This window comes from Brassica rapa, chromosome A03, assembly GCF_000309985.2.
Source record: "Brassica rapa cultivar Chiifu-401-42 chromosome A03, CAAS_Brap_v3.01, whole genome shotgun sequence".
Classification (NCBI taxonomy): domain Eukaryota; kingdom Viridiplantae; phylum Streptophyta; class Magnoliopsida; order Brassicales; family Brassicaceae; genus Brassica; species Brassica rapa.
In genome coordinates this window covers 20,072,133-20,086,268 of record NC_024797.2, presented here as the reverse complement: position 1 = coordinate 20,086,268, position 14,136 = coordinate 20,072,133, and the positions used below count along the sequence as shown (strand labels likewise).

Sequence of the window (14,136 nt, the reverse complement as noted above, 5' to 3'; positions counted from 1 at the left end):
ATATTTTGTAATTTCTATCAAAATATGGTAATAAAGTTTTAACATGCTTACCCAACCACAGAAAAAAAAACAGTGTGGTTTCAATCCAGCCCATATGGGTACAAACGGGCCTAATTGGGCCTAGTGTTAATTGTTCCAAAATAAAGTTTAGGGATGAAAACATAAATTTTGTATAGGTTGGGGCTTCTTATACTAGAAACCTCTTTATTATTCTAATACAACTGAGAAAGGGTTTGGAGCTCTGAAGTAAAGCTCTTTCAACGCCGCTTCTGTCTTCTTCGTCGCTCTGTGCCACATCTCATTCTCTCTTTGCCTCCAAACGTAAGTTTCTCTCTTCACAATAGCTTAGCTGTGTATCGAGCTCAAAGTAAAGAGATTGATAAACCCTAAATGGCTCCCATCAATTATTGAAATGTTGATGAGATTTTTGTAATCGCAGATTTAGCGGAGATGGGTCTAACGGAAGAAGAAATCAAAAGACTTTACAGAATCCAGAAGACGTTGATGCAGATGCTCAAGGACCGTGGCTACTTCATCGCCGACTCTGAAATCACCATGAGCTTGTCACAGTTCGTTAGAAAGTATGGCGACAACATGAAAAGGGAGGATCTTGTTACTCTTAAAGCTAAGAGAAACGACAGCAGTGATCAGGTATTGTCTCTTTTGCCTGAGACTTAAAACTGTTTCTTCATTTGTTATTACAGTTTGCATAAGTCATGAAAGGTGGAAGCTTTGGCTATGTAATAACTTATGTTTTTATTACTTTTAGGGGATAAAGATAGATTAAAAGTCATCTCTTTTATTCATTGTATGTATGAAGAAGCTGTTGATATCTTTTGTCTTAGTCTCTGATTGGTGCTAATCATGTTGTAGCTCTATATCTTCTTCCCTGACGAGGCGAAAGTTGGGGTTAAGACGATGAAGGTGTACACAAACAGGATGAAATCAGAGAATGTGTACAGAGCTATCTTGGTGGTGCAACAGAACCTGACTCCTTTTGCTCGTACTTGCATCAGTGAGATCTCTTCAAAGTTTCATTTGGAAGTCTTCCAGGTAATAAATAAACACACTTTTTCTAATTCTTATGATGAATGTGTATTCAACATCACAATCCTTAAACCATTGTTGTGATGCAGGAGGCGGAAATGCTTGTGAACATTAAAGAACATGTTCTTGTTCCGGAGCACCAAGTTCTCACCACTGAAGAGAAGAAAACTCTTCTGGAGAGATACACTGTCAAGGAGACGCAGGTTAGTAGTAGAATCATTCTTCTTGGTGATGACTTATGAGTGAGCTTTCAGTTTTGTGTAAATTTAAAGTTTGGAACTTTTGTGTTGTTATTAGCTTCCGAGGATCCAAGTGACTGATCCAATCGCAAGATACTTTGGACTAAAACGTGGACAAGTCGTGAAGATTATTCGTCCGAGTGAAACCGCTGGTCGTTATGTTACCTACCGTTATGTTGTATAAGCAAAAAAAGCTTTTGTTGATGGAAACGCTCAGTGTTGTGCGAGTGGAAATGCTCAGTGTTGTGTTGTGTACCCAAATTGTTGACAATGTTATTTGTTAGATGTACGAATTGAAAAACCTTACAACAACATTTTAGTATCATTGTATAATGGGGCAAGGTGGCCTTGCCAAGGTCTCATGAGCACTGAGATGATTTCATGTGTTGGGTTTAATTAACTGATTAAGAAATAGCTTATGCCTGATCAACCAAGTAACCATCCACAAACAGTATCATCTAAGCATCTTACAGGAACATCATATTTTAGCCATATGGCATAAGTTCCATGAATGACAAGGTTATTGGACTATTCAGACGATCTAAAATTGTTATTTTTGGTGTGATAGATTTAGGAGTCTGGTCCTGAAATTTTTTTTTCTTTTACCACTTTCCTGGTTATGATTTGCATCAAATCTATATATTTTTTGTCTCAAATCATTAGCGATTTTATACAACTAAAACATCTTTGACTATTTATTTCATTACGAAACACATACAATGAATTAAATGGCCTAATAAATTTGCATAAACTGGAAGTGTAATCATCTCCCACTGAAACTCAATTCAGAACCCATTTCTTTGAGGTATTGTTGACTTCTTTCTTGAGTCAGTAAAATGTTCTCTAAGCAAAAAAAAAAAATGCTACAGGATTTTAAGGTATTGTTGACTTCTTTCTTGAATCAGTAAGATTCGATATTATTGCAGGATCGGCCAGAAACTTGTCTCATTGACCAATGGTGGAGCCATTGATGTTGGCCAACACAGGAGCCATGTCCAAACGGGTCTTGCAATGGAACTGGAGTTCGTACTGAGCTCCAAGAATCCGGTAACGCTTCAACCAAAACAGCTTCTTGCTCAGCTCGTGACTCTGAGCTTTGATGACGAGAAACCGTTTCTTGAACCTCATCTCAAACTGCTCTCTAGACTTCTTGTCCACGTGAGGGGAACGTAGCACCGTGTACAAGGTCCTCGTGTCGGGCATTGCAGCGTAACGAGTGTGGGGAGGAAGACACCAAGCTTCCTTCTCCGGGTTGTCGAAAGACCGAATCGCTATGCAGATCCTCGTTCCTTTGATCTTTGACGTGCTCTCTTTCTTCTACTCAAAACCACAAACACAGCAGTTTTCAATGATTTGAACAACCTTTAAGAGATTGAATGAGAACAAAAGCATACCTTCTTAGCAACACTCTTTGAATCTCTGAGGTTACTCTCGCACTCAGTGGCGTAGCCTTGAAACGCGATCCTCGCGGGAGAAACCATCCACGAGTTAGGAGACGATGGGGAGATGAATCGAGAGATGAGGTTGGAGGAGAGAGTAGATCCGTTTCCGACTAGATTACGATCCACGAAGACAGAGGATACAGTTGCGGCTGAAGAGAAGTGGTGGGAAAGACCTGAATCAAAGGAGGTTAGCGCGGCGGAGAGAGTTTGCCTTGATGGCAATGAAGATCTGCGGAGTGCTCCGGTGATCATTTTAGATTCAACGATGAGGAAGATGAGAACTGACAGAAGAGAGAGAAGGAAACCTATTAGGTATTTCAGACAAGCTAAAAGAAACAGAGAGGACAGGATCTCCTGCGACGAGTGTAGGCTTTTCACCAGCACGTGAGACATGTGTGTCAAGCATTCATAGGCTGTTTCTTTGAAAATGTAATCAAGAACCATAGAGTTGGATTAAAACAATAGACTTAACTAAAAAACCACATAACTTTTTAGTATAGTACAACTAGAATTGTCAATTGAGAACAGAAAAATAAATAATGAGAAAAAGACTAGGATAGCACCAAACCAAGTTTTTGTTCCCAAAAATAGGTTTCATTAAAGAAGTAAATATACACTTATACCCCTTGGGTTAATTAATCCAAACCTTAGGGTTTAGAGTTAAGGGGGTGGGGTTTTGGAATTAGGATTTAAAATTTTATAAAAAATAAATACTAAAATAAAAAATAAAAAATTTAAAAACAGTTTCAAAAAGTATTTTTAAATTATAAAAAGAAAATTTGAAAAAAATAAAAAAAAATTTCAAAAAAAAAAATTCAAAAAAAAAAATTATAAAAATTTTGAATCTGAAAACATATAATCTGAAACTATAAAAAAAATTTCTTTTTTTCATTTTTTTATTTTTATTTATTTTTGTTTGTTTATTTAATTTTAAATCAAGGGTATTAGGGATATTTTACCCTTTAATGAATGTCATTTTTGTGACTTTCTCCTTCTAGTGCTAGTTTTGAGACATAAACTTCAAAAGGTGCTATTATTGACAATTGCCCATAAATAATTGCCAAATGAGGATTTTCATAATATAGTATGTAAGTTATATACTCTCTCTGTTATTGAAAGTAAGATTTTTTAGATTTATTTTTTGTTTTAAAATGATGAATTTTTTAAAATTTTAAAGTACTTCTTTTAGTAGTTAATGTTGAAAGGTTATATACTTTTAAAAACATTAATTAAAAATATTTGAATTGATTGAATACTATTAGTTGATATTTATTAAAAAATGTATAATAAAATAAATAATAAATTTAATTGTAAAAAATTAATTTTTTTTTTAATATGCGTAAATACTCTATAAATTTTTTATTTTGGAAACAGAAAGAAGAATTTATGACGTAACTTGTAATAAAATAGTGAATCAGCGTTACAAAATAAATGGAAATCTTTTTTTCTCGGTAAAGCTAAAAGACGCAAAAGTGTATAAAGTTACATATAATTCTACTAGATGACCAGAGAGAATCAGAGTAATGATACATTTAGAGGAAAAGCTCAAAGGGATTCTAATGTTGTGTGTGTTGATCTAGCAAACGTATCATCAATCCCCTGGAGGTTCTTGTACTCTCTGGGGGTTTAAGAGATTCATCTTCCTTGGTCCTTTTCTCCTCTCTGTTCACTTGTGTATGCTTCTGGTACTCGGCTTCTTTGTGAAAGACTCAATCAAGCGGAACATCCAACGATCTAGCATTCCTGTTTAAGACCATGACATAAACTATATTAACCAAAGCTCACTGAAAGATGAGTACTGAGATTAAGATAAAGATTGGGATTGAACCTGTCAAAGCAAAGGTACCCCCTAATACAGCGCAGAGACGGGTGATCAAGTGGAGAAAACTACGGCGTTCTTCCTTGATGGTCACGGTGATAGGTGAAAGATCATATAAGAAGTAGACAGCTGCAATTGGAAACAACAACACACCATCAAGATTCAAGAAACAGAGTAATAAGAACACTGCAAATGAAGCTTGACCCAACTTAACCTGGCCATGTCCGGTCGAATTCGTTCATTGGTGTGTAGTATTCAGTTACAGAGTATTGATTTGTTGTCAGAACGTCTTTCGAAAGATATCTATATTCCGTCGGAACAATCTGCGCCATACAAATAATGAAGCATGTCACATATACAGCTAGCAGAGTAAAATAAGTGATGGACTAAGATAAAAGACCTTAATATAGTATTTGAAGGTTCCACTGGTGTCACGCAGGATTCGGTTTGTGTCATCAAGCGGGTTGTGAATGCCAGGGTACTTCGGCCCAAAGGATAGATCATGAATCATATGGCTCACATTTACGTTCTTGGACCCTCCAAATATCTGTTTTCGAGGGTAAAAGAGAGATTTGTCAGATCCTGGTATAGAGAGAGAATGGTTTATAAAGCGAGAGAGTGATACCAACCATTTGAGCAACATAGATGTTCAGCCCGTGAACTGAAACGTGGAAGTTTCCAGCAACCCGCTGTACATCTAAGACACCATACACCTGTGGAAAACAGCCAAACAAACATATTAGTCTCTGGTTTCTTAAAGGGCCAATAAGGCAACATCTCTGGTTTGACTATTGACAAGGGGAGAGGTTAATAATACCCGACATCCTTCTCCATCTGCTAATGCTTGCTTCACCTTTTTAATCATCGTCTCAGCAGCTTCATCAAATCCCAGGGTATTCACTGCTTCCGTCTCATTCTTGTGTTCTTCTTTGCCATCTTCAGCAATACAACCAAAATAAAAGTTATCTAACATGACAACTATCCTTAAAAAAGATTCAAGATAAAAACATTCAAATGGTAGCTAAGGGAAATGAAGCCCATCAGGAAAGATACCAACTCTGAGAAGATTCACTAAGAAAAAGAATGTTACCGTGCTTGTGAGATGAGTGGTCATGCTCCTTTTCAACAAGATCAGATATATATTCTGTGCCAATGATATGACCATGACTGTTGAGACGGAGCTGCAGATACTCGCAGTTAGTGAGCAATTAACTCGATTATAAACCAGTAAAAGTAGAGCAAACGCCATAAAAAAAGTGACATAAAGATGCTAAGGGAAAATATCCAAATAGTTACATTCACTAAGATGGAAGAGAAAACATGTGATTTTGTATTAAGCATGTGGAATCAACTTACTTTCCAAATATTTGTATCGAGATCCACTTCATGCTTCCCTGACATGTCGATTGCATCCATGCTCAATACTACAAAAAACAAATAAAAGACCAAATAATAAAAGTTTAGGACGACTAGTATCCAGAAAGTATGGAGAAAATAACAATGTGATCAATGGATACCACTTACCATCACAAGGCAAAGATGGAAACGTCATATTTACATGAATAGGAAGAGTTTCTCCACGCTTTAAATCAACTGACATCTACAAAAGTAAAAAAAAAAACATGATAAATTTCATTTGGTTTACGTCTTTACGATGGTTACATAAATATTAAAGGAGTGAAACCCATACGAGCCAATCAAATGGATAGAGAGACTTCAAATCCATATTTCCCAAATGATTAAAATTCAATGTAAAAATTCCACAAGGTTATAATACCAAAAAAAAAAGAAATACATATACCAAGGTCAATGAGGCAACGCCAGACTTTCACTTAATCTCGACTATTCAACCAAAGAATGGCAACAATGAAAGAATATTATTTCACAGCATCTATCTATCGAGTTTCATAGGTAACATAAAACAGAAGATCATTCACTGGTATTCCATAGCAGTTTCAAGGGCTAGAGTCAGTGAAACAAAGCGAAAAGGCCAGATTTAACTTGAACTAAATACATACCTGATGCACTGTAAGTGTGTTAAGATAGTAACTCAGCTCGTGCAAGAACAAAGTAGCCATTATAAGAAGTCCAACAATAGATACTGCAATAACCCAACAAAATTTAAGATATTGAAAAACACGCAAACAAAAATCAACCATTCAAAATTTCAACAAGAGCTATGTAAAAAAAAAAGATGCATTACCAACTGCACCAGATTGCGTCTTCTGCAGCAAGTGATCCTCTGCTCTAGGAAACGCATCGATGCTCCTTAGAGCCTGCTTCACACCCATCCTCCCTCAATACCAATACTTTGAAAAACTAAACGAATCCAACTCCAAAGGACCTACCAAACTACATAACCAACATCAGATACACTAAAATAGACCAATTCGACCTTAAAAATACTTTTCCTATCGAACCCAATTCTCCTTTTTCTATATTTTCTCGATCTAGCTCAAGATCAAAACCTAACCCATCCAAGCAGATGCAACGAAAGATTCAAAGGAGACAGCTTTTTCCAAAATTAAGCTCGGAAAGGCACAACCCTTAACCAAAATCATAGATGATTTCAAAAGGGATTTAATTTGAAAAGAAAAACTCAGTTTCTGGAGATCTTACTCGAATCGAGGATGAAGCGCGCGCCGAGAGAAAGAATGGTGGAAGAAGAAGAAGAAGAAGCGAGAGATCTCCGGGGGGTCCTTCTTCTCCGGTTCCTTTTGATGTTTGATTGGCGTCTCTCTCTTTTTTTTTCCGTCTCTTATTTTTTATAAATTTAGTGCTCCACTTATTTACAAATCCTAATTTAAGCAAGAGCGATTTGCACCATAAATATAGATATTTATTAAGGCAATCGTAAATAATAGCACAAAAATGATATTTATTAAAGGGTAAAATATTCCTAATACCTTTGGTTTAAAATTAAATAAACAAACAAAAATAAATAAAATAAAAATAAAAAAATAAAAAAAGAAATTTTTTTTATAGTTTCAGATTATGTGTTTTCAGATTCGAAATTTTTATAATTTTTTTTAAAATTTTTTTTTTCGAAATTTTTTTTATTTTTTTTTTCAAATTTTCTTTTTATAATTTAAAAATACTTTTTGAAACTGTTTTTAAAATTTTTATTTTTTATTTTAGTATTTATTTTTTATAAAATTTTAAACCCTAATTCCAAAACCCCACCCCTTAACTCTAAACCCTAAGGTTTGGATTAATTAACCAAGGGGTATAAGTGTATATTTACCTCTTTAATAAACCTATTTTTGTGACTTTGAGCCTTGAGTGCTACTTTGGGAACAAAAACTTGGTTTGGTGCTATACTAGTCTTTTTCTCGATACATAATCTTATTATTTACGTGAAAACCCCCTACTCATACACTTGATATCTATACATTGCGCCCCTAAAATTATTTACAAATATTAGTTTAGCATTCCTAATCTTATTATTCACGTCAAGACCCTTATACTCCTCAAAAGTTGCGATTTTGTTACAACATGTTCCGCAGACTATAGCTCACATTTGCAAGTCTATACAGAGGTGAAGATAAGCTAGAAAGGCTTTTACTTCATACCATACATGTAAGATATCTATATTTTAACTACTTTGTCTCAGCTTGTTTTGATAGTTAACTTGAGAACTTCCTTCTTCTGCTTGGCTTTTAGGAAAGAATCAGTGTAGATTAGCTACAAGGTTTTGTATATATTTTTACAGGAAGTATCCCCTATATATTATTTGAGAAGCATTACAACATTTTTTTGTAGCCACATGTCATCACTAGAATGATTCTTAGAATCCTTAGAGAAATAAGTTGGTCCATCTAAATATATAATAAACTTTTTATTAAACTAACCATAAATACATTATTAATGTGCTTCATTATTTCCATAAATAAAATTACGAAATTACCTAATATGGCTAATGTATATATGACAATTAATGACTTTGAATAATAAAGATTTGATAAAAATAAGTGTATGTTATATTATATTTGTTTAATTTTAAACTATTAAACAATCATAGTAACCATTTAATAAAAATTAAAAAAAAATCTTTATATGTTGTATTTTGAATTTTTTAAAAACGAGTATAAATTATTAAAACCATTAAAAGTTTCACATTCAAATTTTGTGATCTATGGTTTAAACTTTTTGTTATGACATGATACAAATAATTAAAAAATCATATAAGTTGAAAGTCTCATTTAATAAGTATTAAAAATAAAAAAAATAAAAAATATATATGTATATTAAATTAAATTATATGTCATATAAGAAAATAAATAAATATCTTAATTTTGAAATTTAATTTTAACAATATGTTTTTGAAACAATATTGACAAATTAATTTTTAAAAATATTATAAATTACATAAATTATTAATCCCACAATGAAAATTTTGTTGCCAGTAATTTAAATTTTTTGCTATAACAGATACAAATGATAAAAAAAAACATGAGCAAAAAGCATCATTTAATAAATATTAATATTAAAATATACTATATATATATGTTACTATCATTTAAATTTAATTATATACCATATCAAATAGAAAAAAATATTCTTTTGGATTAATAAAATTTATTTATATGTTCGCACCAACTTAATTATATAGGTAATAGTTACTGACTTTTTAATTATTCAATATATATTTATTATTTCATAATAGGTTAGAAACATATAATATATAAAATAATTTATATATATAGTGTTCATCCCGCGCAAGGCGCGGATCTTAACCTAGTGTATTATTACTCCATATTAAGTATTGTGATATTTATTTTGGTTTAGCTCTAGATTAGTAGTATATGTGCATTTAATGGAATCTGCACCTGTTTAGACCAACAAGTTAAAGCAAGTATTAAATGCAATCACATATATAGACCATAGTATTAAAATGTTGCTCCTGCGAACATTAATCATGATTTGTAAACGATTTCCTCGTGGGGATTTCTTCCCGTTGTTGAGAAAGGTTGCACATACACAAAATAAAACTGATTGACCCGTCTTGTTTAACACTTCTTATTTAACGCCATTTGATTTGAGAGATTGGGACCCATAAGTCCAAACACAAACTTCCCGCCATAAGCTAACACCCAAAAGGAGGCTTTGTTATACAAAGCAACTCCACGTTTTACATGACTTCGAGACAACAGAACATATAGATAGGAGGAATTGCTTTTAGTTGCATTCGATCATCCCCGAAAAGAGTTATAATTAAGTCCACAAAAGTATATAAATTAGTAAGCATAGCTGAGTAAGGATACTAATAATGTTATTACTACAATAAAACTCTTGCTACTTACTAGTACTGTTTACAACCCTCCAGTAAAGTTATGGGTTAAATAACATGAGTAAATTGTAATTCATGGATAAATAATAGGGCTACTCAATCTGTTTAACAAAAAAAAAGTTAAAATGTCATTTTAGAATTTCAATTCTATTTATACAGATTTTAAGTTTAATATTCATTAGAAAATGCATTGACTTTATAAATAATTTTATTTATCTATAATACTATTGATTAAATATGTTTAATTAATAAGAACATAATCCATTTCAATTTTTTGCTTAATATGTATAAAAATGTTAAAACGCTTCATAAACACATGGAGGAAGTATGAGAAAAAAGTTCAAATCATCCTCTCTTATTACATGAGTTAGTGTTGTGTACTACCTCGTAAGGTCATGTGATAGGTTCAAGAAAGCTTACGTGAGGAAGAGGAGAGGCAAAGAAGTAGTAGAAGAATAGAGTTGAAAAGAGTTGAGGAGTTGGAATAAAAGAAGAGCTGAGACACTCTGGAGCGAGTAGAGTGTTTGCCGTTATTCAGTTAGAAGTATAAATAGAGTTGTAATCTGTTAAAGAAGGGATATGCTTTGTTGTAGTTTGTTATAGACGTTATGAGTCTGTACTTCTCGATCGTTATGAGATCGAGAGATTGAGAGTGAAGCTCGTTATGAGAGTGGAGCTCGAGATCATACTTCAAAGCTATTCACATTTGTACTTCGTTTATCAATAAGAGTGTGGAGATTTACAGTTACGTATAAGCAAAGTCTATCATTGGTGCGGTGAAACTGAGATTGGATCAAACGCGGTGGTGCTACGGTGTGACGGCAAGACGGTTCGGAAGCAACGCGACGGGAGTGAGATGGTAGAAACACGAAACTGAGGAGATCGAGATAAGACGATCGCGGATTCAACGAAATCGATGGATCTTCAACGGCTACAAGATGAGATGGATTTGACGAAGCTCAATTACGACACACTAGCTCGAAACGATAGATCTACGAAAGATCGAGTCGAAGCGATGACAACGAAGGTCGATTCAGTGGAAAAGAAGATTGAAGCGATTGGAGTTGAAACTTCGACAAGATTCGAAGCCTTAGAGAAGAAGATGACTGCTATCACGGAGTTATTGACTCGATTTGAAGAAACGGCAGTGATTCGTCAAAGGCAAGGGAAAGAGATTGCTTCGTCATCAGAACCTCAAATTCCTCAGGTACTGATAACTATCTCTGAACCGGAACTACCTCTGACACAGCTAGGTTATCGGAGAATTCATGATACTATTGCGAATCGTGATAAGATGCTGAGGAAAATTGAAATGCATGTGTTCTCTGGCCCATTACCATTCGATTGGATCTCTCGTGTTGAAAGATTTTTCAGGTTTGGCAACTATAATGAAGAAGAGAGGCTACATTTGGTTTCATTGAGCTTGGAAGGTCCGGTGTTGCAATGGTTCAATGGTGAGGTTATCAGTGATCCGTTTGTCAGTTGGGAGCAGTTTACTCAGAGGATGTTAGACAGATTTGGGGGACCGATAGACAACGATCCTGCAGCACGGCTGTTCTGTTTGCATCAAGAGGGTGACATTGTCGACTATGTGAATGAGTTTGAGTCCTTACGCAATCAGGTTACGGGAATTGATGAGAATAATTTGATTAAGGTGTTCTTTAATGGTTTGAAACCTGAAATGAAGGAAGTGATTCGACTAAAGGAACCAGTGAGCCTTACTGATCATAAGCTCGCAGTGCTGAAGATGCAGAGCACGACTTTTTGCAAAGTAATTGGATCAGCGGGTGGTAACAATCAACGATATGCTTCAGGAGTTCGCTCCTCGGGATTTCCACAAAAGCAACAAAGCGAGTCTCTGAAATCAGACGCTGCATCTAACAAAGAAAATACAAGACCGCATGGGAGTACAGTGAGATCAAGACAGCAATATTTAGATGTGGAGCTTGATCGCACGAGGAAAGACAAATTTTGTTTTCGTTGTAAAGCTTCTTGGTCTCCTGCTCATAAAGACGTGTAAAACACAAAGATAAGTGCTGAAACTTTAGTAAAACACAAAGATAATAGACGATACAATATTTTTTTTAATATGTCTGAAAAACTTAAAACATCAAGTAATGTATATATAGAGGGGGTGAAATATTGATTTTTTAGTTTTAATTAATTCATTTAGATTTAAAGCTAAAACATAAATTAAAATATAAAATATGAGTAGTAGAACTTTATTGGGAAGAAAATCAACTAACAAAACTCATATATAAAATTATATATTTAATTTTTCCTAATATATATGCAAATCTTAAAACATCAATCTTTTAATTCCAGAAGGAGTATCTAATTTTCAAAAAATTATATAGCATTTTAAATAGAAGATAAGTATTTTATAGGGGAAATTGGAAAAAATAGACTTTAGAATATATTTGTCTTTTTATATCTCTGCACTGGTCAGTTTTAGACACAGTTTCCTTTATAATAACATAATTCTGAAAAATAATTATTAATATATATATATATATATATATCAGAAATATGAAAAAGCAATACCATCATATGAATATTTTTACATCTTTTGATATGCAAAATTGAAAAAAAAAATAGAATATGTTGATCTAAATTTATAAGAATGTATATTATAACTCTTTTTACAAGGATATCTTACACATTTTATAAAAGTTAGAATTCATATTGTGTAATGTCTTCTCTATGGTTTATCCAACATAGAATACATCTGCCTCAGTTCTAGTCAAAGATCTTTATTATTTATAAAGTACAGTATATATTGTGGACTTTTTATTTCATTGTAGACAAATCTAGAAAACATTAAACTTTGTTGTATCTTTTACTCTATTATATCCCCTATATATTATTTGAGAAACATTCCAACATTTTTTTGTAGCCACGTGTCATCACTAGAATGATTCTTAGAATCCTTAGAGAAATAGGTTGATCCATCTACATATATAATAAGCTTTTTATTAAACCACAATAAATACATTATTAATGTGCTTTATTATTTCCTTAAATAAGATTACAGAATTGCCTAATGTGGCTAAAGTATATATGACAATTAATTATTTTGAATAATAAAGATTTGATAAAAATAAGTGTGTATTATAATTATATTTGTTTAATTTTAAGCTATTAAAATAAATTAAACAATCATAGTAATCATATAATAAAAATTAAAAAAATTACTTATATATTCTATTTTGAATTTTTAAAAACGAGTATAAATTAATAAAACTGTTAAAATTTTCACATTCAAATTTTGTGATCTATGATTTAAAACTTTTGTTATGACATGATACAATCATACAAATAACTAAAAAATAATATAAGTTGAAAGTCTCATTTAAAAAGTATAAAAAATAAAAGATATATAAATATATGTGTCATTTTAAATTAAACTATATGCCATATAAAAATACATAAATTTCTTAATTTTGAAATTTACTTTGAATATTTTTTTGATAAAAAATTTGAAAAAATATTGACAACTTAATTTTTTAAAATATTATAAATTACTTAAACCATTAATCCCACAGTAAAAATTTTGTTATCATTAATTTAGACTTTTTGCTATTATAGATACAAATGATAAAAAAAAATATGAACAAAAAGCATCATCTAATAAATATTAATATTAAAATATACTATATATATGTTACTATCATTTAAATTTAATTATATATCATATCAAATAGAAAAAATAATTTTTTCGATTTATAAAATTTATTTATATGTTCGCACTAATTTAATTATATAAGTAGTAGATAATGACTTTTTAATTATTCAATATATATTTATTATTTCATAATATGTTAAAAACTGATAATATATAAAATAATTTATATATATAATGTTTATCCTGCGCAAGGCGCGGGTCTTAACCTAGTATCATAAATAAATTAGCAAGCTCTTACATGTATGTTATGTTCTAAACATGTTATGATATAATACATGTAATTATATCATAGGATTCTGATTGTGTTAAACGTCACACTACAATTAAATTATAGAAAGAGCATCTCGTTTGCGTACAAAATTTTATTTGTTCAATTGACTCATCATTGTATTTTTATTTTAAAAAAATTATCGATATATTTTTTAGTTAATCAGCGCTATATTACAGAAATCGTGGTTTTACTTTTTTCATTTGTAAGTTTGTTATTCCACCAACAAAAAAAAATGATTTGCAAAGCTCTTAATAACAAACTAGATTTTGACCCACGCTTCAAAAACGCAAGTTTTGTTTGGAATATAAATAAAGTTGGATACGGATTAGTATTTTAGGTATTT

At 32.1% G+C, this 14,136-nt stretch overlaps 3 protein-coding genes across 6 annotated transcripts; 1 reads left to right on the top strand and 2 right to left on the bottom strand.

Moving 5' to 3' along the window:
- The first annotated feature begins 163 nt into the window (after nucleotides 1–163).
- Nucleotides 164–1,680, top strand: LOC103859952 (DNA-directed RNA polymerases II and IV subunit 5A). 2 transcript variants are annotated; one of them, XM_009137554.3, is made up of 5 exons: nucleotides 164–321; nucleotides 440–651; nucleotides 874–1,053; nucleotides 1,137–1,250; nucleotides 1,345–1,680. In XM_009137554.3, the coding sequence occupies exons 2-5, from the start codon at nucleotides 451–453 to the stop codon at nucleotides 1,468–1,470; spliced, it is 621 nt and encodes a 206-aa protein (XP_009135802.1). In that variant the 5' UTR covers nucleotides 164–321; nucleotides 440–450; the 3' UTR covers nucleotides 1,471–1,680. The 2 variants fall into 2 exon arrangements, with proteins under 2 accessions (XP_009135802.1, XP_033144233.1); XM_033288342.1 differs by having other exon boundaries at nucleotides 204–321; nucleotides 424–651.
- Nucleotides 1,681–1,957: 277 nt separating this feature from the next.
- Nucleotides 1,958–3,217, bottom strand: LOC103859951 (40S ribosomal protein S10, mitochondrial). 2 transcript variants are annotated; one of them, XM_033288331.1, is made up of 3 exons: nucleotides 2,681–3,217; nucleotides 2,201–2,603; nucleotides 1,958–2,132 (listed from the first exon to the last, which is right to left on the bottom strand). In XM_033288331.1, exons 1-2 carry the CDS (start codon nucleotides 3,170–3,172, stop codon nucleotides 2,232–2,234), a joined length of 864 nt encoding a protein of 287 aa, XP_033144222.1. In that variant the 5' UTR covers nucleotides 3,173–3,217; the 3' UTR covers nucleotides 1,958–2,132; nucleotides 2,201–2,231. The 2 variants fall into 2 exon arrangements, with proteins under 2 accessions (XP_033144222.1, XP_009135801.2); XM_009137553.3 differs by having other exon boundaries at nucleotides 1,958–2,603; nucleotides 2,681–3,213.
- Nucleotides 3,218–4,106: 889 nt separating this feature from the next.
- LOC103859950 (endoplasmic reticulum-Golgi intermediate compartment protein 3) lies at nucleotides 4,107–7,353 on the bottom strand. 2 transcript variants are annotated; one of them, XM_009137551.3, is made up of 12 exons: nucleotides 7,167–7,353; nucleotides 6,751–6,899; nucleotides 6,566–6,648; nucleotides 6,072–6,147; nucleotides 5,904–5,971; nucleotides 5,638–5,728; nucleotides 5,365–5,483; nucleotides 5,177–5,260; nucleotides 4,948–5,094; nucleotides 4,762–4,870; nucleotides 4,557–4,676; nucleotides 4,107–4,471 (listed from the first exon to the last, which is right to left on the bottom strand). In XM_009137551.3, exons 2-12 carry the CDS (start codon nucleotides 6,836–6,838, stop codon nucleotides 4,395–4,397), a joined length of 1,062 nt encoding a protein of 353 aa, XP_009135799.1. In that variant the 5' UTR covers nucleotides 6,839–6,899; nucleotides 7,167–7,353; the 3' UTR covers nucleotides 4,107–4,394. The 2 variants fall into 2 exon arrangements, with proteins under 2 accessions (XP_009135799.1, XP_009135800.1); XM_009137552.3 differs by having other exon boundaries at nucleotides 6,751–6,891; nucleotides 7,167–7,311.
- Between the last annotated feature and the right edge of the window lie 6,783 nt (nucleotides 7,354–14,136).

Coding starts and splice junctions, on each gene's coding strand:
- LOC103859950 (XM_009137551.3), bottom strand. CDS start 6,838: ATGGGTGTGAAGCAGGCTCTAAGGAGCATCGATGCGTTTCCTAGAGCA. Junction 5,972..6,071: donor TCCATCTTTGCCTTGTGATG/GTAAGTGGTATC, acceptor TGTTTTTTGTAG/TATTGAGCATGGATGCAATC. Junction 5,484..5,637: donor CCACTCATCTCACAAGCACG/GTAACATTCTTT, acceptor GTATTGCTGAAG/ATGGCAAAGAAGAACACAAG.
- LOC103859952 (XM_009137554.3), top strand. CDS start 451: ATGGGTCTAACGGAAGAAGAAATCAAAAGACTTTACAGAATCCAGAAG. Junction 652..873: donor GAAACGACAGCAGTGATCAG/GTATTGTCTCTT, acceptor ATCATGTTGTAG/CTCTATATCTTCTTCCCTGA. Junction 1,054..1,136: donor TTCATTTGGAAGTCTTCCAG/GTAATAAATAAA, acceptor GTTGTGATGCAG/GAGGCGGAAATGCTTGTGAA.
- LOC103859951 (XM_033288331.1), bottom strand. CDS start 3,172: ATGGTTCTTGATTACATTTTCAAAGAAACAGCCTATGAATGCTTGACA. Junction 2,604..2,680: donor CAAAGAGTGTTGCTAAGAAG/GTATGCTTTTGT, acceptor GGTTTTGAGTAG/AAGAAAGAGAGCACGTCAAA.